This window comes from Quercus lobata, chromosome 11 (genome assembly GCF_001633185.2).
Source record: "Quercus lobata isolate SW786 chromosome 11, ValleyOak3.0 Primary Assembly, whole genome shotgun sequence".
Taxonomy (NCBI): Eukaryota; Viridiplantae; Streptophyta; class Magnoliopsida; order Fagales; family Fagaceae; genus Quercus; species Quercus lobata.
Window position 1 is genome coordinate 380,653 of NC_044914.1, and position 21,595 is coordinate 402,247.

General features: G+C 33.6%; 1 protein-coding gene across 1 annotated transcript; it reads left to right on the forward strand.

The window, feature by feature from the left end:
* The first annotated feature begins 18,809 nt into the window (after positions 1-18,809).
* On the forward strand, positions 18,810-20,420 carry LOC115967635 (transcription factor TT2-like). The gene is made up of 3 exons (XM_031086775.1): positions 18,810-19,069; positions 19,254-19,383; positions 19,641-20,420. The coding sequence occupies exons 1-3, from the start codon at positions 18,937-18,939 to the stop codon at positions 20,296-20,298; spliced, it is 921 nt and encodes a 306-aa protein (XP_030942635.1). The 5' UTR covers positions 18,810-18,936; the 3' UTR covers positions 20,299-20,420.
* The last annotated feature ends 1,175 nt before the right edge of the window (positions 20,421-21,595 follow it).

Below are 21,595 nucleotides of genomic sequence, written 5' to 3' on the forward strand. Positions count from 1 at the left end.
CGGCTGTATCCCAAGGCTATCTTATACTTTGTATTATTGAGCTTGGGCCATAACCCTCCTCGACTTGGGCCTTTAGACTCCTCACAGGCAAATGGGTCTGGCCTATAAATTATTGGGCCCCACATGATCTATAAGATTATATTTTATGTATAATTTTAAATTACAAAAACTTTCAATTCAAACAATTTATTGATAACATAGATATTGATCTTTAATTTTCTAAAAATTTATTAAGCAAAGATAATATAAGAAGAAGATGTAATCTAATTGTAAATTTGTCAAAATTTACCTTCAATAAAATAAAATATTAAGTAAGGTTATAATTTAAGGCGATAACTAATTTTGTAACTAAATTTTATTTAAAAAAATAATATTATGTTGATCCTGAAGCCAATTTTTGAAAAGTGTATTGTTTTAACATCTAACCACCATTTATCACATCAATAATCAAAATAAAAAATAAAAAAAATTAAAAATAACTGTGACAAAATTATCATTTTGACACCAAAGATTCATGGCTATCCGTGGACTGTGACCATACATTTAATAATAAGTCCTTGGAATTTGATATGTACCATGGATTATCGTCTTTTGCTAACGGATCAGAAAATATTCAATCATCGGATTTTATGATGGATTTCAATATGGGAGAGCTTTGCTTCTCTGATCTTCTCATCAGCTCTTACCTACCAGACTCATGTGTCTTCGAATGTAGCAATGGCTATGATAATGGATTGTCCCCCTCTTTGGAAAAATGTTTAATATTCTCCAATGTAATGCTGTGTGGTGGGACTTTTATTCAGTAATTGTGTTCAACGGCCCAATGTGACTCCCAGCAGTCTACATCCATTAGCAGGTAGAATAATTGACTCCGAAGTGATTGGTCTTTTACTGTTTATTACCTCGTAAGATTATATGTTTATTGAAAATTTTATTAGTGCTTTATTTCCATTTGTTGATGTTAGCGGGCTTTTTAAATAAACAATGTATTTATAGTTGTACTTGGTGTAAAAGTTGTCTAGAGCAATAAATAAAAGTATGTCCTTTCAATACAGTGGTTATTATTGGTTATTCTAGAAGTATACTTCTTCCTTCTCACATAAGGATGGGTCATACTTACTATGAGGTCCTCTATATGAGAAAGAGGAAATATATTTCCGAACTACCTAATAAATTTCCCTAATACAAGATATATATTAAACAATACTAAATAACAACATTCTGATCAAAAGACCCATCAACAGACTACTTGATTTGCTTTGAACTTATAAAACTTGCGAAAAAGAGTAAACACTTTTGCCAATGATCATTGGTGTGTGTTGGCCAAAACCCCTTTGATAGCTAAGAGTAATGTGAGAGATACACTCAAATCCACATCTTGCTTACGTGTCAACTCTTGATTGAATTTCAACACTTTCCCATTGGCCCACCACATGTACTTGAAGATGCTAAAGTCCAATCAATAGTTGATACATAAACATAGTGCAACAATGGGTGTGTCCCTATCTTTGCTCGATGGCTAAACTATAACTCACAATTAATAGGAGTGTCAGTAAAATGCAACTATAGTATGTTCCCTCGGACCTTTTAATGGAGATGATTGGTGATTTATATAGGAACTATTAGGGTTGTCCTAACCAGAACCATACTCGATAAATTAGATTGACCTAAAATGTTAGAAATCCAATAGATAGAACTCACTATTGAAAACTGGCTTGTAAAGGGAGAGTATCCAAGGACTTATAAACACATGGTTAAATTTACACTTAATTTATGTGGAACACTAGGATCATAATATACCACCATGTTTTGTATCCCCCCGTACTCAATGAACTACATCTGATTACTAGATGTTGTGGTTGGCTCTAATATCAAATGGTAGGAACCCATGGGTAGAACTCACCCTTAAAAATCGGCTTGTAAGGAATGGGTGCTTAAGAACTTATAAACACATGGTTAAGCTTATACTTAATCCATGTGGGACACTATGATCATAACATAAAACCACCAAATTCAAGTGTTAAATTGATCTATGGCAGGTCATTGATGATAGGATTTCAATTTGAGTGGTGGGTTTCCCTTTTAAGACTTTGATAAATTCGACTTGTCTGATTGCCTTCCTCTATTGCTACGGATTTTCGCAAAATTTGGTGAGATCTCCACTCCACCGTGGCGATTGATTTCAACTAAAGTAGTGGTTGACGATAGTTTTTCAATTCTTTCACCCGACGTGGTTGAATCCAGTGACAAGTGGACACCAAATCTAACAGTTCCAACCTGCGGACACCCTTAATTAGGATTATATTAGATTTAGAAAAATCTGTTCTAGACCAAATAACCCGAAGAAAAATATTGAACCCATCTCTAGAATTTTGAAACCAGACTAAAAAATGGGTCTACATGTACTTGACCCGCTTAACTATGCTCGGGTCAACCCGTACTCAACCTGTTTATTAAAAGCAATTTTTGTTTCCTCATATTAGATTCTTTAAGACAGTACAACATATTCATTTTTCACAATTATACACACACATTTAATATTTATGATAATGATATACTATACCTAAAGAAAAACTATGTTCTATAATATGTATTTATTTATTAATCTTTTATGATATCATCAGTAAACTATAGATTGTGTATAATTAAAAAATTATATATTATTTAAATTTTATTTTTTGAGTAATTTGTAATTTGTATTGAAATGAAGACAAAAGAAGTCATAATCATGTTTATTATTATTATTATTATTATTATTATTATTTATTTTTTATCATGTTAAAGAATACAAGTCCACTTGTAACCCAATTGACCCAACCTGCTCACAACCTATTCAGGAAAACTTGTTTTTGACCTAATCTCGTTATAACCCATAACTCTAATAAACCCAAACCTGATATCATTCATAATTCATAACCCAATTATCCCAACCCATCCTAACCAATTTTCCTAGTCTAGAATATATATGGCCATTTTCTACTCGATTCTCTCCCATTATCTTTTGTCAAGTAATGCTACAGTTACAAACTATTTTACAACATTTTTACAAAATGTTGATGTAACCAACCTCTTATTGGTTTTTATCTAAATCCACCATTAATATCACTTTTTTATTTACCAATAATCACTCACCACATCAGTAATTTGTAAATTTTTTTGTAAAATAGTTTGTATCTCTAGCATTATTCATCCATCCATCCTTTGTCATGGCATGATGGAGTGGTGGCATTTAAGTAGGGCTTAATTCTAGGGATTTGAACCCATGATTGGAGAACGTGGTTTGGTGGGTGTGAATCTCGCAGAGAATCACTCCTTTCCAAATCGCGTTGAGAGAAGTCTGTCCCTAAGACCTCATTTGATAGCCCTTGCCCCTTGTATAGTAGGGCTCATCCAAGAGTCTTCATTTACTGAGATTCATACAATGACTTGTTAATTGAGCGGTCATCCATCTTGCTTCAGGTGAAGACCGTGAGACATGGTGATAGAAAGTTGTCTAAAGAAGATAACCCATCAAGGAGTATTGACATGATTTGAAAGAATTAATCCTTCGCACAACCTTGTTTTAGAAAATATATGAACGTGAGATCGAGTTGAATTCTCTATAAACCAATCTTTTTAAAACTCAAACCAAACCAATCGGCATGTTCAGGTTAAACAGGTACAGACCCCCAAGTCAATTATTTGAGACCCCAAAAAGGGAAAATAGAACAAAAACCCTTTGGAACATGATCAAACTATTCATTGATTCTCTAAACTGTTCATGGATCAACCCGCCTTTTTTTCCTTTCAATTTTTTCATTGAAAACGAAGCCATAAATATATATATATATATATATATATATATTTTTTTTTTCTTTCTTTCTTTTTATTGACTATAAAAATTAATAAATAATTGTCAATTCCGATAAGTCTCATTCAAGGCAAATTTGAATGCACCATATTCGGCAGTTGATTTCAATTTTTCAGAGTCCAGGAGCAAAATTGAAATTTATTTATTCTAGGTTGATGAGTTGGAGAATTCAGATATATTCTCTAATAGATTAGAGCCCCATACAACTGGCTTATTGTAACATTGACTCCCTATCTCCCACTTCCATCACCAATAAATCTTGGACAGAAATTTCTTCACAATCTTTTCCATTACTTAAAGGCGGTATGTTATGCTTAATAATAAAGAAACAATGATATACTGTAATTACTATTTATAAAAAAATGATAAAATTTAGCAAAATTGGTTGTAGTCTAAACATTATTACATATTTTGAAAATTTAATCAATGAATTATATGTTTTTTATACTCTTAATACACATGTCAAATTTTGTTTCAATCAGATATTATTTATTATATGATTTATAAGCTTATATTTTATGCATAATTTTAAATTACAAAAACTTGCAATTTAAATAATTTATTGATGACATAGATATTGATCTTTAATTTCTAGAAATTTTGTAAGCATAAAGGATATAAGAAGAAAATGTAATCTAATTATAAATTTGTCAAAATTCACCTCCAATAAAAAAAAAAATATTGAGTAAGGTTGTAATTTAAGGCGACAACTAATTTTGTAACTAAACTTTGTTTATTAAAAAAAAAAAAAAACTATGACAAAATTGTCTTACCATTGTATTGTTATAACTTCTAATTACCATTTAACACGTCAATAATTAAAATTAAAAATTAAAAATTAAAAAAAAAATATTGTGACAAAATTGTCTTACCCTAATTAAGGAATATTTCATTTCGTAAAGTTTAGCTACAAAATTAGTTGTAGCCTTAGACTTCAAACTTACTTAATATCTTTTTATTGGATATGAATTTTGACAAATCCACCATTAGATTATATTTTCTTCTTATATCCTTCATACTTGCAAAATTTCAAGAAAATTAAAGATCAATAGCTATGTCATCAATAAATTTTTTAAATTGCAAGTTTTTGTAATTTAAAATTATGCACAAAATATAAGTTTATAGATCATATAGTAAATGATATCCGATTGACACAAAATTTAACATGTATATTAAGGACAAAAAGAACATGCAATTCAACGGTTAGATTTTCAAAATATGTTGTAGTATTTATTTTATTGAGTGAGTTTGTAGCCTTAAGCTACAACCAATTTTATAACTAAATTTTGTCTAAAGATTTTTACTCAAACTGTGGACACTATCCTCTTTGAGGTAATTTGTCAGTGAAAACTTAACTGTTGCATTTACACAAACTTTAATTGAAAGTGTTATTTTATGATATATTTGGAAAGTGCTATTTCATAATATCTCAATAAAGGTCAATGCAATTAACCCATTTTCTTTTTTGGTTGTAAGATGTCCACCATATCATTCCACTCCGGTTTGGGTGTATAAATTTTCTAGTTGTATAATCTTTCTGTGCCAAAAGAATATGAAAAAAGGCAACACCTACTATTGTCTTGTGAAATTAAAGCTAAGAGAGCTCTCTCCCCCAGCAACAGCATTTTGAACCAAGAAAAAGCTAGATTAGTATGCAAGATTTATAAACCAAAAAATAAAAATAAATGCAGCTTACCAAGCTAAGTCCCGTCGGATTTAAGTAACGTTACTATTTCTAGCACCCCTCTTTGGCGAGAGAAAATGCTCATAAACTACTTGCCAAGCAAGGCTCATCTCAAATTATTGTAATTTAATTCCTTGGTAGGGTGACTGTGATGGTTAAGTACTACACCTTTAATTGCAATTATAAGTACACAATCTTAGTAACATATTATTCTTTCGAAGCTAAAAAAATATGATATGCTAATTATTAAAAAAAAATACTAAAATTATCTATCAAAAAAAAATTGAATTTTTTGTTTTTACTTTATATTTAAAAATCTTAATCAAGCTCAAGACAACTACTTTGAGACCGATTGTCCATCCACTCGTCTAACCCACTTGTTTGTATTTAAAAATCTTTGTACCTTTGTGGGCAAAGATTTCTGAAAATTAATAAAATCCAACACAAATTAATTCGCCGACAGGTGCAAAGAAAGCACCACACGTTCAGGCAAATGGATCAATCATTTGGTGCCACATAAAAACCAAAAGAAAAAATAAATAAATAAATAAATAAAAAATAAATGACTTGTACGTTTTGCTACGATTTGTGTGTGCTTCATTAGATGCTTTCCCCTTCCAGCTGCCAGGAGGCCCAGGACCTGTGACTGTGATTGTGACTGTCAGAGGCGGAACTAGTAATAATATATACATTTAATGAATAGTTTAACAATTGAGCCCAAAATAATTATTTTTGACCCCCCTCCTTCTATTAAGTTACAAATTGGCTCATAAAAATGATAAAACCCAATTGATAAACAACTATACTACAACATTTGTACTACTGTGTTGGCTATTTCTTACTTTTTTTTATTAGATCCAAGCTATTTTTTTTTTATGAGTGTTAAGATGAATTTTAGTGAAAAAAATATGACTATTTTTGCTGAAAAAAAAAAAAAAAAAAAAAAAAAGATAGATGAATACAAATTACAAACCAAGTTAATGTACTTGTACTGAGTGAGAGTGGGGTGCGTGGGTGGCCATTAATCAATGTGTGGGGTGGGATGGCAGGTGTGTTTGGCTATTAATTTTTAACTTAAAATATTTAATTTTTTTTTTTTAACTTACTACTTACTTTTTTTTTTTATAGGAACTTACTACTTACTAGTTGGTTGTTTATTAGTAAATTAGTTTAATTTTATGTGGGGTATTATAGAAATGAATAGTTGTGTTAATAAATTGGTGCTAATGTGTAGTATACAGTCATTGGTATTACAAATTTTATTAGATAAATTTTATAAATTCATGTATCATTAATCTAAAGAAAATTAGGATTGAAAGGGAGATTGTTGCAAAGTTTAGTACAAAATCAACTATAGATGATTTTTGTTATTTAAAAGAATGTTGAATTCTATTTTTAAATTATTAATTTAAACTATATTAATAAACGGTTATTTTGTTTCTCCTCTCTTTTGTTGATATTTTCTTAACATTAAATATATGCTAATTTGTATTTTAAAGAATTTTTTTTAATTGAGGTTTTGGCCCCCCTAAATTTTGATCCTAGTTTCGTCCCTGGTGACTGTGAGCGACTTCCTCCACTATATCAGACATGACATCTTTGGTGCATGAAAGATGGGGTTAGCTAAGCTGCGCAGCCTTATGAACATAACATATAAACATATAAACATAACATATATACAAGCCATCATAAGTTGTGACTGTGACTGTGACTTGCTCCAACATAACATATAAACATTCATCAAAACATAACATATAAACATACATGGTTGTTATTTTTATCATGTAAATGTGATGTAGCGTAGGCGTGTAGAAGCAAAATATATAACACACAAATACTACAACTCTTCCATTATACCTAAGTTCTACAAGAATACTAGGCTAATAGGCAAAATAATAGAGAAAACCTCTCTAACAAACTTTTATTCAAAAATACACATAACATAAATAACCTCTCTATAAAGAGTATTTATAGGAATATAATTTCTCCTGCTCCTTTTAGGAAAATGTTGACACCCTATTTTGCAACCCGTATTTAACCTCACATGAAGGGTAAAAGGGTAATTTCACATTGGAAATATGCATCTTGATTCTGGTCATTAGATCTTTAATCTCATTTCACCAAAATTATCTTGATATTGTAACGATCAAATCGACTGGTCATGAGCCCTAATCAGACCATTAGATTGAAAGTTATCATCAAATCAAGTTTTAAAGGTTGAGATGCGCTATCACAAATTGAGTCCGACTATATGTGATTATGAACAATTAATTTCAATTGGTTATAAGTATAATCAATTTGAAATCGATGATGTGCCATAATTTGATTGGTTAAGACTATATTTTATGGTAGGGTTACACACACCTAATTAACTAGATAGTTAAACATTAATTATTTAATGAGTAATTTGTGCAATTATCTTTTAATTAGGATAAATTTGGAACCAATTAAGTCTGAAATGGGAGTGATTGGAGCCATTTAATGTTAATTGGGAGCTAACTTGGAACTTATTAATGTTAATTGTGCTGAAACCATTTTCTAACAAATGACATCTGCTCACCATTTCATCGATATCTCTTGGAATATTTTGAATCTGTGAATGAGGTTAATTTTTCCAGAAACCAGACATCCGGGGCTTCAATTTGAGCACAAGAACAAGACAATTCCGATCAGAATTATGTCAGATATGATTATTCGAAGTTGGCTCTACAGGCTGTTACAGCAGCTACGGGAAAACCGAATTTTGTCTTGCTCCTCACTCCCACCAATCTTTCCATTTAATGCACCAGATTTCCCCCAAGGCTAAAATGAGGTCTAGGTTCATGATTCTTTGTCAACCATCATTAAATGGTCTTCCATTCATATTTCCTCCACCACTACTATATAAACCCCTCATCTCCTTCATTCCAAGAAAAAAAAAATCCTCCTCGCTTCTCTTCTCTTCTCTTGAGTTCTCGTGAAGTTGAGTAGTCTTGTCATATCTTAGTCTTCCTAAAACTCAAGGTATTAAGTGAGATTCACTCTCCCGCTCCTAGCTCTTTTTTTCCTCCACCCTTAGAACCTCCATCAAGAGTCTCCTCTTCCACCATATGGATCTTGCATGAAGGTATAATCTCCTTCCCTAACTGTTTGTTTATGTTGCCATGATGAGAATTTAAGATATAAGCATAATAAGTCCCTTGAATATGTTTGAATGTTCTTAAATTTTCTTATGTGTTCTTTCCATGTTCTTGATTATCCATCACATGTTCATGCATAACACTAGTTTTAATCTTAAATCCACATCAAAAATATGAAAAACATGTTTGTTTCATAATTCTTTCAAATCATTGAATCTAGGATATCACCATCCACACACATTCAGTAGAGTTTATTTTTCAATCCAAATGTCATGCTTAATAAATTGAATTAGGTTTTATCACCTTCACACACATTAAATTCAACATGCAAATTGATTGACATATTGGATGATATGATATGAATATTGGCCACCATAGTCTAGAAGACCGGTTTCACCGGGCAAGGTGGGTGCCTAACACCTTCCCACCTTGTAACATAGCCTCCGAGCTTAGATTAAGGGTAAGTAGATCAAATGCTTATCCATGTAATTTTTGATTTCTAGATTGTAACTAGGAAACATAGCCATGTACTTTATCTTAGATTGTATCTAGGATCAAAGTCATGTAATTTTCCTATGATCAATATAAATTCAATTTCAAATTAATAAAATAAGGAATTTTTCAATTATGGTTTTCTTATTTTTCCAATAATTAAATAAGTGGCAACTTCATTGTAAAACCCTTAATCTAAAGGGAAAAGTATAATTAGTCGAACCTCCATTTTGAGAGGCAATAACACGACTCCATCCATTCACGTGGGTTTGGCCCAACATCCTATAAAAACGAGCCGGGAGCGCGGTCTCTCACAGAAAAGAAATAATAAACCTACTTCTACTTGAGAAAGGAAAAACAATTTAACTAGAAAAATAAAAACAATTAAAATCCTAATTCAACAAGGAAAAAGAAAACAATATAAAATATTAAAATAATTTATTCTTCCTTAACCAATCTGCATCATTCTCTTGGGGTTGGGGAAAACTCGTCCTCGAATTTTGTAGCAATCTTCCACAATCAATTGGAACCCCGAATAATCCTCTCCATCCTATTCTTCTGTGCAAGACAAGATGAATCAATATGTTACTTATCAATCTTTTCTCACTCATAATAAATCTTGATGTACGAATTTTTATTCTTGACCTCTTTTGCCACAGTGGGATATAAGAAGTAAGTACTAAAAAAGAATCCATGCACACATCCATAAAGTTCATATTTCCTCCTCCACAAAGATTACTTAAAATCACTCGTTCACACCTCTTGTTGACCCTATCGATTCTTGTTCAATAAAATCCTCCCAAAAGGGATCAATGACCTTTTGTTTTTGAGTGTCGAAAATCTCATCAACAGTGTGAGTTATGGGCTCATCTCGTATGTATATGACTTTATTTTCATCAAACTCAATCTTGTCTCCTTGACTATAATCTTCAAGATAGTCATCATAAATTGGTGGAGAATCCCAATTTACTACACAAACTTTTTCAATGTATTCATCCTCCCTTTTGATATCGTAGTCCTCCTCCTCGACATCAAAATACTCCTCCTCCACATAACGTGGATTTGGATGGCAGTTTTGAGGTCGGTTTTCAACGGTTAAGGCTGTGAGCTGCTTTTAAAGCGCATCAAACCACTCCTTTATTCGTTGAAAGAACGCCTCTAATTGTGCATCACATGCAACCTCATCGCGTTCATACACATCATCTATGGCAACAAGTCTTCCCCCACATGCTTCTCTTTGTGCCATGGTAGGAACCTAGCCTTGCTCTGATACCAACTGATGCAGGGTAGACATGTAGAAGCAGAATCTATAACACATAAATATTACAACTCTTCCGCTACCTAAGTTCTACAAGAACACTAGGCTAATAGGCAAAATAATAGAGAAAACCTCTCTAGCAAACTTTTATTCAAAAACACAAATAACATAAATAACCTCTCTATAAAGAGTATTTATAGGAATATAATTTCTCCTACTCCTTTTAGGAAAAGAAATAATAAACCTACTTCTACTTGAGAAAGGAAAAATAATTTAACTAGGAAAAGAAAAACAATTAAAATCCTAATTCAACAAGGAAAAAGAAAACAACATAAAATATTAAAATATTTTATTATTCCTTAACCAATCTGCATCAAAATGTCTTTCAAAATTTTATTTTAAAATGGTGAAGCTACTATTTTTTGGCTCCACAAGTACTAAGTTCTCATAGAGCAGGCGAAAAAGGCTAAGAGTTCAAGTTTTCAGAAGAGAACTTCACACACATATACATCTAAATTATATTAAAATAAAATTTCTATTTTGTATTAAAGAAAATGCTCGATTATAAATATAAAATAAATCTAGTGTTACAACAAAATTTCACAGCTATCAAGTGGCAAATTATGACTTGTATATATATAATAAAGTGATGTCTATGGTAAGTTTGGATGAGAATCAATAAAATCTTGTCAACTTTATTATTATTATTATTATTATTATTATTATTATTATTATTATTATTATTATTTGGAAGGAAAAACCTGCCAACTTTTGTATCTGTAGCTTCATAAATATTTCATTAATTTGTGGTTTGGCAAAAAAAAAAAAAAAAATTAAGAGTAAATTAAGTATTTGATCTCTATCCTTTACACCATATTTTAATTTTAGCCCATAACCTTTCAGTTGAGTCAATTTGGTTCCTAAATTTTCAATTTCGTGTCAAGTTAATCCCTATTGTTATCTTTAGCTGAAGAGTTAGGGGCTAGGGATAGAGATTAGCGTACTAGAAACAGTGAGAGAGAGGGATTTTAATTTTTTTTCCTTAACCCAATCTATGAAAACAACAATTTATTTATTTATTTTTAAATATTTTAATACGATGTAGGAGTACATGCGTCCATTGATGTGGTAATAAATTAATTTTCTATTTAGGCCGTTTAACACGTCAGACTATTCCATTTATGAGATAATGGCAAAGATTAAGTTGACACTACATTGAAAGATTAGGTAACAAATTAACACAATTAAAATATAGTGTAAAAAATAAGGACCATTTATGTAATTTACCCAAAAATTAATTAAAAATTGTGGGGTTTTAAGTTTTATATATGGTTACGGGGAATATTTTCAATCAAGGCCATGCTAGCCACGTCATGATATATGTGACATCATCACCTGATATTTTTGGAAGATCATACTTATAAAACTAAAACAAAACTGGTTGATCCAATACAATAATATAGGATAACTTGACAAATTATTAGTCAAAAACTTGGGAACAGTAAGCTAGGTCTAAGCACATAAGTCATACCACTATACACCTTTGGTGCAATGGTCACTCCACATGTATAAGTACTTGTGGGGTGTAGAGGGTAAGGACCGAGTTCAAGTTTCACACGTATATATACTTAGATTAGGTTAGAATAGAAATTCTATTTTGTATTAAAAAAAAAAAAAAAAACACTAAAGTCATGGATGTTCAATCATCAATGATGATTGTGAGGCCCAAATAATTTATGGGCCAGGCCCATTTACCCGTAGGGAGTCCAAAGGCCCAAGCCGAGGAGGGCTATGACCCAAGTTGGATAATATAAAGCACAAAATGGCCTCGAGTTACAGCCGAGGACAGTTCAGTCCTCGGCAGGATCCAAAGTCCCACCGGTAAGAGGGACAAAAACGGTATAGAACTAAACTTGAAAGAAAATCTAAAATATCCAGGGAAAGCTGCCCTTACTGCCATTCAATACTCTGCACCTGACAGAGCCGTATTCTTCAGTTTTTACAACCACCCCCAACGACTTTGGGTATGGGCTGATGGGACAAGTATCAATCTTGGAAAGTTTGACCCTATACGTGGACGAAGGACAGTGAACGCAGGCGAGTATAAAAGGAAAAATGAGTAATCTAGAGCAGGGGTTGGGAAAAATGGCCAAAAACCAGAGCCTCCCAGCCCACCTCCAGGAGAAGGACTCCAGGAGTGAAGGAAATTTAACCATGTATGAACACCACGAAAGACCCACCGTCTGGTGACCAAGGCCTAGCCTTTCAAACCCACGCTCTACAAATGAAATTGTTTGGGCCCTTTTACGCGCGACCCCAACACTATTACGGTCCGCCACGAATCGTGTCCTTACAATTGGCGCCGTCTGTGGGAAGGCTTGTGTGTTGGTATAGGCGGTAGGTCGAGAGAGTTCCTTTGTCATTTCTAACGACTGGTTATAGAGTTTTAGTGTAAAGTTCCGCTAGGGGCTATGCTTCTTGACTAGAGGCTACGCTAGGTAGCGTTAGTCGCATGGATAACTTTGGGGGCTCGGCCGAGGAGCTAACTCCCCTAAAGCCAAGGCCCCACGCAATGAGAAAACTAGGTTTTGGACAGAACCAAGGCATTGCATGGTCCTCGGACTCAAGCCTATGGGGAAACCAACTACTTGGATGAGAAAACTGAGTTTTTGGACAGAACCAAGGCATTGCATGGTCCTCGGACTCAAGCCTATGGGGAAACCAACTACTTGGATGAGAAAACTGGGTTTTGGGCAGAATCAAGACATTGCATGGTCCTCGGACTCAAGCCTATGGGGAAACCAACTACTTGGATGAGAAAACTGGGTTTTGGACAGAACCAAGGCATCGCATGGTCCTCGGACTCAAGCCTATGGGGAAACCAATTACTTGGATGAGAAAACTGGGTTTTGGACAGAACTAAGGCATTGCATGGTCCTCGGACTCAAGCCTATGGGGAAACCAACTACTTGGATGAGAAAAAGAGTGAGCTTTGTAAGGTTGGCTACTTAATAACAATTCTAAGTTACTCAATCCTCGGCTCAAATACTGTAAAAGGTTAATGCCGATAGAAGTGTTAAGAAGATGGAGAAACACCCCACTATTCAGTAGCATAGGGGGGCAGTTCATTTTGCGGGTGATATGTCCTCGGATGGTTACTTCCTACACTGCACCGGGCATTGAGCTATCATCTCGACTAGTTTTGGGGTAAGTATCGTTTTTCACAGGTCGGCATTGTTGTGCCAAACAACTCTATTAAGGTTATGGTGATATCTTTTTTAGCAAGCATTTTGGCCCTAAGTGTCATTGATTCAAATGCTATATTATTGTGCCGAACAACACTTGCAAATTCATAATAGTGCCCTTCTCTTTGATAAAGGATTAGGACCCCCAAGTATTGTACTCTAAAGTTGGCAGTATTGTGCTAGGCCGACCCAATAAGCTCATCATAATGTCCTTTCTTTTCCTGGCTAATGGGAGTTTCAGCCCTAAGTATCATTTGTTCGATTCAGTATTATTATTAAGCCGGATTGTTTTTATAAACACAGAGCAAGATCTTTTTATTAACTGGGACTTTGGTCCTAGACGTTGGGCACGGTTTAAGAATAAAAAGAATTCACAAGATTGTATGTCTATGCATTGCGCTATCATCTCGAAAATATAGAGAAAGAACATGTGAAGTAAAGCGATAACAACTTTTATTAATATAAAGATGTATTACAACGTACAAAGAGGGGCTTAAACAAGCCTATACAAAAAGTAGATTGCCAAAATAATAACAAAAAAAAAAAAAAAAAGAGCAATACATTAAGTGAACAATCAGATCTCTTTTTAAACTCGTCTCTGAAATCCTTCCAAACTCTACCTCGGTAGCGCTCATATCGAGAGAAGGACCTTCTTCTCGGTAGCGCCCATATTGAGAGAAGGACCTTCTTCAGAAGAAGATGGAGGAGATGAATGAAAAGAATGAGGAGAAGAAGAGAGAAGAGATGAAAAGAAAGAAAAATGAGCAAAAGAGGGAGAAGGAAAAGCACCAGGATGGACCTGGTGGTGAAAAGAAGAAGAAAGAGAGGCAAAAGGAGGCACCAGTGAACGAAGAGAGGAAGAAGCAGGGGCACTTGGCCCCTGCCTCAGTCCTGACTCCTAACACACTGGTGCCATGTTAGGTATGCTCGGGAGAGAGCGGTTGGTACTGATGATGAGTGTTCTTGACTCAGTCACGCCGAAATTTGGACGTGACGAGTCCCTGCTTCGGATTTTGGCTGAAAGGATGGTGAGATAGATTTTGAGTCTTCGTCATCCCTGCCCTGACTGAGCTATTACGAGCTTTATTGGAATGTGGTGTTTACGGGGAGGGTATGGTTCCTTCATTACTCGTTGTTACGGTGAACGTATTATGGTTTAGTATATAACTCGTGGGTAAAGTAAACGCTAAAGGAGGTTAAGGGTTTCAGATCTTAGAAAGGTAAAAAGGGTCTCTGTACGAGAGCGATAGCCTCCTACTTGCATTCTTATAGGAAGGGCAAAACGGAAGGTATTAAATTCATCCAGGTTTCCAGAAGAACCTGTAAACAAAGATGTATCCGTTCCACTTCCCCACCTCATCAAACAAACCGTCGAATTTAAATAGTCTCGTAAATAGAAGTCATTAAAAGCACGTCTTGGATAACCAAACGGCGAAAATGCGTCAGGAGTAAGATCAAAAGAATGTCTCGTAGACCGGTACATCTCCTGGGTAGATGGAGAATCGCCAGCATTAGTGAAAGGTCGAATTAGATGGGCCATAATAAGGGCTCGGTATTACCAAAACCCCCCTTTCCAACCAAGAGGTTGGACAGCAGAGTTTTGAGGGGCTATTGTGGGGCCCAAATAATTTATGGGCCAGGCCCATTTACCCGTAGGGAGTCCAAAGGCCCAAGTCGAGGAGGGCTATGGCCCAGGTTGGATAATATAAAGCACAAAATGGTCTCGGGTTACAGCCGAGGACAGTTCAGTCCTCGGCAGGATCCAAAGTCCCACCGGTAAGAGGGGCAAAAACGGTATAGAACTAAACTTGAAAGAAAATCTAAAATATCCAGGGAAAGCTGCCCTTACTGCCATTCAATACTCTGCACCTGACAGAGCCGTATTCTTCAGTTTTTACAACCACCCCCAACGACTTTGGGTATGGGCTGATGGGACAAGTATCAATCTTGGAAAGTTTGACCCTATACGTGGACGAAGGACAGTGAACGCAGGCGAGTATAAAAGGAAAAATGAGTAATCTAGAGCAGGGGTTGGGAAAAATGGCCAAAAATCAGAGCCTCCCAGCCCACCTCCAGGAGAAGGACTCCAGGGGTGAAGGAAACTTAACCATGTATGAACACCACGAAAGACCCACCGTCTGGTGACCAAGGCCTAACCTTTCAAACCCACGCTCTACAAATGATATTGTTTGGGCCTTTTTACGCGCGAACCCAGCACTGTTACGGTCCGCCACGAATCGTGTCCTTACAATGATCTTTTTTATTAGAGACATAAAATAAAAGGAAAATGCTAACAAATACTCTTAGAACGTTGTTTAACAATTTATTTAAAAAAGAAATTTATGAAAAAAGAAAAACAATTATTATTTTGATAACTTTTTTCATAAAAATTATCTCAAAACTTTCTTAAAATTGATTACTAACCATTACCTTAAAAGAGTTAAAAGGTATTAGCTAACAAGATCCAAAATAAAAAGTGCAAAATGTCTATGACCAAGACATGGACGGTTCAAATTGAGGTTGGCCCATAGATGTTGATAGACATTTTTGTCAGAGACTTTACTTTCAGAAAAATCTTGGGTGCCACAACCAACTTTCAAGAACGTGTGATGAGAAGGTTAGTTCGAGAGGAGATGAATGCAATAATTAAATGTGGTCGATTCGATTGGTGAGTGTTGAGACTTAATTTTGCAGGTTTCTGCTATGCAGGAAACCTACCTATATTATAAGTACAACCTACCAGTAGTAAACTGAGACCACCACTTCACAGTTCACACTCCTGACTCCTATACATATTGTATTTGCTTATGAATTAAATGAATTGGCAATGTATTAATGTAAATTTGACTGTTCTCATGCTCCCTTGTTTTCTTAGGCATAATTAAAATAAAACCTAACTCAAGATATTAATTGCCATCAAACGCTGTTCAGCCAATGTTTTTGTTTTTTTGTTTTTTTTGCTAGTAATTTATGGTAAGGAAAAGTTTTGTCCCACTATGATAATCTCTTGCATACTAATCTAAAGAATAAAAAGCTTTTGTCCCAATTCTTAGTATGTATTCACTTTCAAGTTTCCACCCACTAATATCTCCACACACACACACACACAACAAAAAAAAAAAAAAAAAAAAAAAAAGAGTTTCCACCCACTACAACATGTTATGGGTATGATTTTAGTTTTCTTCCCCCTCCATTTTCAAACTTTGATTACTTTATAAGAAAAAAAAAATGTATGTATGGACAAAATGGAACTTGACGAAAATGCAATTAGTAGAATATAAAGTGAAACATTTAAAATATGACACAATATAATTGCTTATGCTCTTTTAAAATTTGCTCATAATGTAGATACTATGTCAATGTGGAAGGAAGGTTTTTTTTTTTTTTTTTAGGAGAACGCTTCATATTAGGATCTAACAATGTATAAAATACCATGCCATTTAAAATTTTAAATGCAAAAATTTTATTTTAGTCCCTACATTTTGATAACAATCAATTTGGTTCATATTATTTTCAACTTGTAGTCAATTTGGTCTCTACTGTCAACTCACTAACGAAAAATACTTACAAGACAAGCAATTTGTATAGTTGGCACACTTAAAACTCACATGGCAAATAAAATAATATAAAAAATCCACCTTGAAATCATAAAAAATCCACATCATTAAATTTTTAAAAAATTAGAACAATTTCCTTTAATGTAAAAAATAACAAGAAACAAAAATTTTAAAATGGGGTTTTGTGGTGTTGTGTTTCCTCTTTGATTTTGGAATATGGGTATGGGTTTAGTTGTGATTAGGGTTTGAAAAATGGGGTTTTGGGGTTGATTGTAGATCTGGGGGTTGATGTTTTGATTTGAAATTTTGGGATTTCAAGGGTTTTGTGTAAAAAAGACTTAAAAGTCACCCTCATAATCTGGGTTTTGTGTAAAAAAATTTGGTTGCATTTGTCCTCATCAAAGCCACTAGATTTGACCGATCACTAAGACACCAATTCGAGATGAGAACCCTCTCCATTTGGGTTTGTTCTCTCTTATTTTTCTATTTGGATATCGAGAAAGTTGTTGCTTGTTAGGCAAAATTTGCTAGATTTTTTTTTTTTTTTTTTTTTTTTGTGTTTGAAAATTTCAATTTCTTTTTGGTTATTTTTTATTTGGATGTTTCTCAATTGTATAGAGGTGAGATGTTGTAGAATGTATTTGGGAATTAAAGGATTTAAGACAGAAAAATCAAGAAAGTGTTTTTATGTTTGGTTGCCAAGAAAAATCAAGAAAATGTTCCTACCAAAAATTTTCTTTTCTATCTTTAAAATTTAGAAAATGTTTTCTTTTTCAATTCAAATGCAAAAGTTGCTTTAAATTCCAATTATAATTTTTTTTAATATTATTTTATTTGACACATAAGCTTCAAGTGTTATGACCCTAAAATGTAAGAACAAAAATAGTATTTTTGCCAATTTAAAATGTTATAACACTAAATACACTTTTAAATAGGTAATATTAATTCGCAAAATAGACTCATTTCATTTCAAATATAGATGATTAATTTCCTTTTTTTTTTTTTTTTTTCTTTTTTCTTTTTTTGCTTTTTGGCTAGTATTGCCATCAATCATCAAGCGAGAAGGCCATTAATATCTTCAAGCACGCTTTTGATGAACTAACAAGTTTTATCATGTATATTGGTTATCATAACTCGTAATAGGGAGTCACAAAAAACAAAGAAAATTACGTCTCCGAATCTATTATTGGTTTGTTTTTAAAATATCTTCGTGCATAAGCTTTCATCGTTACACGGTTTGGAAGATATAAATGGAAATTTTACTGTTTATATATATATATATATATATATATATTAAAAAAAAAATTAACCCAAAACAAGTTCGCACGAAACAAGTTGTCCCCAATGCACATGTAACAAAAGGAAATTGTCTTTAGATCCACCAAAGAATATTATTTGTTTTGATGCAGATCCACCAAAGATATTGAACCTAGTAATTAATAACTCTACCCAAAAAAACCAAAAAACCTTACTAAAATTTTTGGCACGTCGGTTTAAATGAAAGAGGGCCACATTTGCTATGAGACACATGGACCATGCAGAAATTAAAATTTTATGATATGCTAAAAACAATGATAAATTATTTTAATAGGACATAAATGAGCTATATGTATAAGTATGGGGTTTCCAAGAGCAGAGGAAATAGCAAATATTACAACTTTACAGAGTATCACAGTCACAGAGAAGCATCAAGATTGAAGGGAGTGAGAGAGTTGGGAGAAGAAGTGCCAAATGGGAAGAAGCCCTTGTTGTGCTAAGGAGGGGTTGAACAGAGGTGCTTGGACAGCTCAAGAAGATAAAATTCTCACAGAATACATTAGAATCCATGGTGAAGGCAAATGGAGGAACCTTCCAAAAAGAGCAGGTAAGATATATCTATATATTAATATTCTAAGACTTAAAAAGAGTGAATGACTAGTTCCTTTATTTTCTTTTAGTATTTATAAGAAAGCCAAAAAAAGACATGCATGCATGTGACTTCTTTTGGGATTTCTTTGTTTTTCTATATATGAAGCTCACATAAAAATGAAATGGTTAATTTTGTACAGGTTTGAAAAGATGTGGGAAGAGCTGCAGGCTTCGCTGGCTGAATTATCTTAGACCAGACATTAAGAGAGGTAACATATCACCGGATGAAGATGAACTCATCATTAGGCTTCACAAGCTCTTGGGAAACAGGTTTAGATCTCTCTCTCTCTCTCTCTCTCTCTCTCTCTCTCTCTCTCCAAAGAAAAAGTATATATATTATATGGTTAATAACATAAACAATCATATAACAATATTGTAATTTTTTTTTTATTACATATATAAGTGCGATAGAATTTTATAAAATTGAAATAAACTGTTATACACAGTTTAGTTAATCATGTAACATAACAATATAGTAAATTAAGTTAATTATGAGGCAGCTAATATATATATTTTTCTTTAATTAGATGGTCTCTAATAGCTGGGAGGCTTCCAGGGCGAACAGACAATGAAATAAAGAACTATTGGAACACCAATTTAGGAAAAAGAGTTGGTGACCCTCAATGCCCTGCTCAAACTCCTAAGCATTCTTATGAAAATAAATCGAAGCAAGCATCAAAGCAGAACAATTTATCCACGCAAGCGATCCGGACCAAAGCAATTAGATGTTCTAAGGTATTTCTCACACCACAGCCGCCAAGCCAATATGAACATTATTTTAACTCCATGGAGTTGGAGACAGTTGGGACAGGACACCAAATATTGGATATTGGTCAACTTTCCACAAATAGTAAGCTTGTGGAATCCGATACATATGAAGATAATAATGATAATAATCATCTCAATTCGTTGGATTTCATGATGAATTTCAACATGGAGGAAGTTTGCTTGACGGATCTTCTCAGCTCAGACTTTCCAGATATGTGTGACATAACCAATTATTCTGATAACGACGCTAGAAGAAATGATTTATCATCTACTTCAGAACAACCTCTAATTCTCTCTCAACAATTGCCGCAAGATTGGACTACTAGCGATTGTGTTCAACTTCTACCCAATGTAGCTACCAATCTTCAGTCTTTGGCTTCACTTCTCGATTCCGGAGAGGAATGGCTAGCACAATAATTGAGTCAAAACTATATGTACATGTTAATATTTTCAACTACAAGATTGTATATCTTATTTTTGTTTTTCAAACTTGTGCTGGTGTGGTCGCATTATCAATATAGTTATCCTTTCATTTCCCACTTTAGTTGTACGTGTGGACTAATCCAAACGAATGTTAAGATAGATTTCAAAGAGAATATGCAGTACTCCTGGCATGTAAACGAATGTTTATTCTATCTTTCATTTTATGCAAAACTTGACATTATGTGGCTCATCTACAGATACATGTAAACACTTACAAGCATAATCACTTAAGATTATACAATATAAATATAAATAAATAAATATACAAGGAAAAAAAAAAAAAAAGAGAATATTTTTGTTTGATTTACAAGAAGAAAAAGTAACGGAAAGAAATATAAATATAAATAATTTTTTTTTTTTTTTTATTTATCGTGCGTGATGATGTAAAGAGAGTGATGAAAGTTCTGAGACAAAAATGAAGGTACGTATGTATGTTTTTTTTTATTTGACTGTTTTGACTTTTGAATCAACGGTTGAGTAACGTTTGGGTACACTGTCCATGAAATCACATATGGCTCCTTCCTATTAAAAGTTAAAACGACAATTTTGGGTCCCACTCCCACTCCCACTCCCACCCCAATCAAAACTTCACGGTTCTCATTAACTCTCAATTCTGTGCGGATCAGACCAGGTGTCTTCATTCCGCGGTAGCTTCCTAGTCCTACCAATATTATTTGGCAACCCCACAAACCCCATGTGGATGTGGTAGCTCAAATTTCTGGTCCAAGCTCCAAGCTAAGGACCTCACACCAGCCTCCATGCACTGCACCAACCGCCATGCACACCTCAAATATCTCCTCTTTTTATGAAGAAAAACTTCATAGATACGCTCAAATTCAAAACACGCTTTAAGAAAGTTTGGGAGTGTTTGGTAAATTAGTTTGAGAATTGTTGTTTGGAGTTTTTTGAAATATGTATGGATGAAAAAATGTGTAATGTTATTTAAAATGTGAAAATGTGAGTTTGAACTCACTCATATGCCTAAATTCACTTTTCAACAAATACCCTATCCTTTTTTTTTTTTTTTTTTTTGCTGAATACAAATACCCTATCAATAGTCTCATGCATAAGTGCTACTATGAATTTTATTTTACTAAATTAACACTTAAATATTTTTTCAAATTTATTATAAATTTAGGTAGAATTGATTTATTAACATACTAAGAGCAAGACCACTTATGCCACAACTGTCTAAGTGATAAACTGTGAATGATGGAGAAAAAGTGGTAGG

Coding starts and splice junctions, on each gene's coding strand:
- LOC115967635 (XM_031086775.1), top strand. CDS start 18,937: ATGGGAAGAAGCCCTTGTTGTGCTAAGGAGGGGTTGAACAGAGGTGCT. Junction 19,070..19,253: donor GAACCTTCCAAAAAGAGCAG/GTAAGATATATC, acceptor AATTTTGTACAG/GTTTGAAAAGATGTGGGAAG. Junction 19,384..19,640: donor CACAAGCTCTTGGGAAACAG/GTTTAGATCTCT, acceptor TTCTTTAATTAG/ATGGTCTCTAATAGCTGGGA.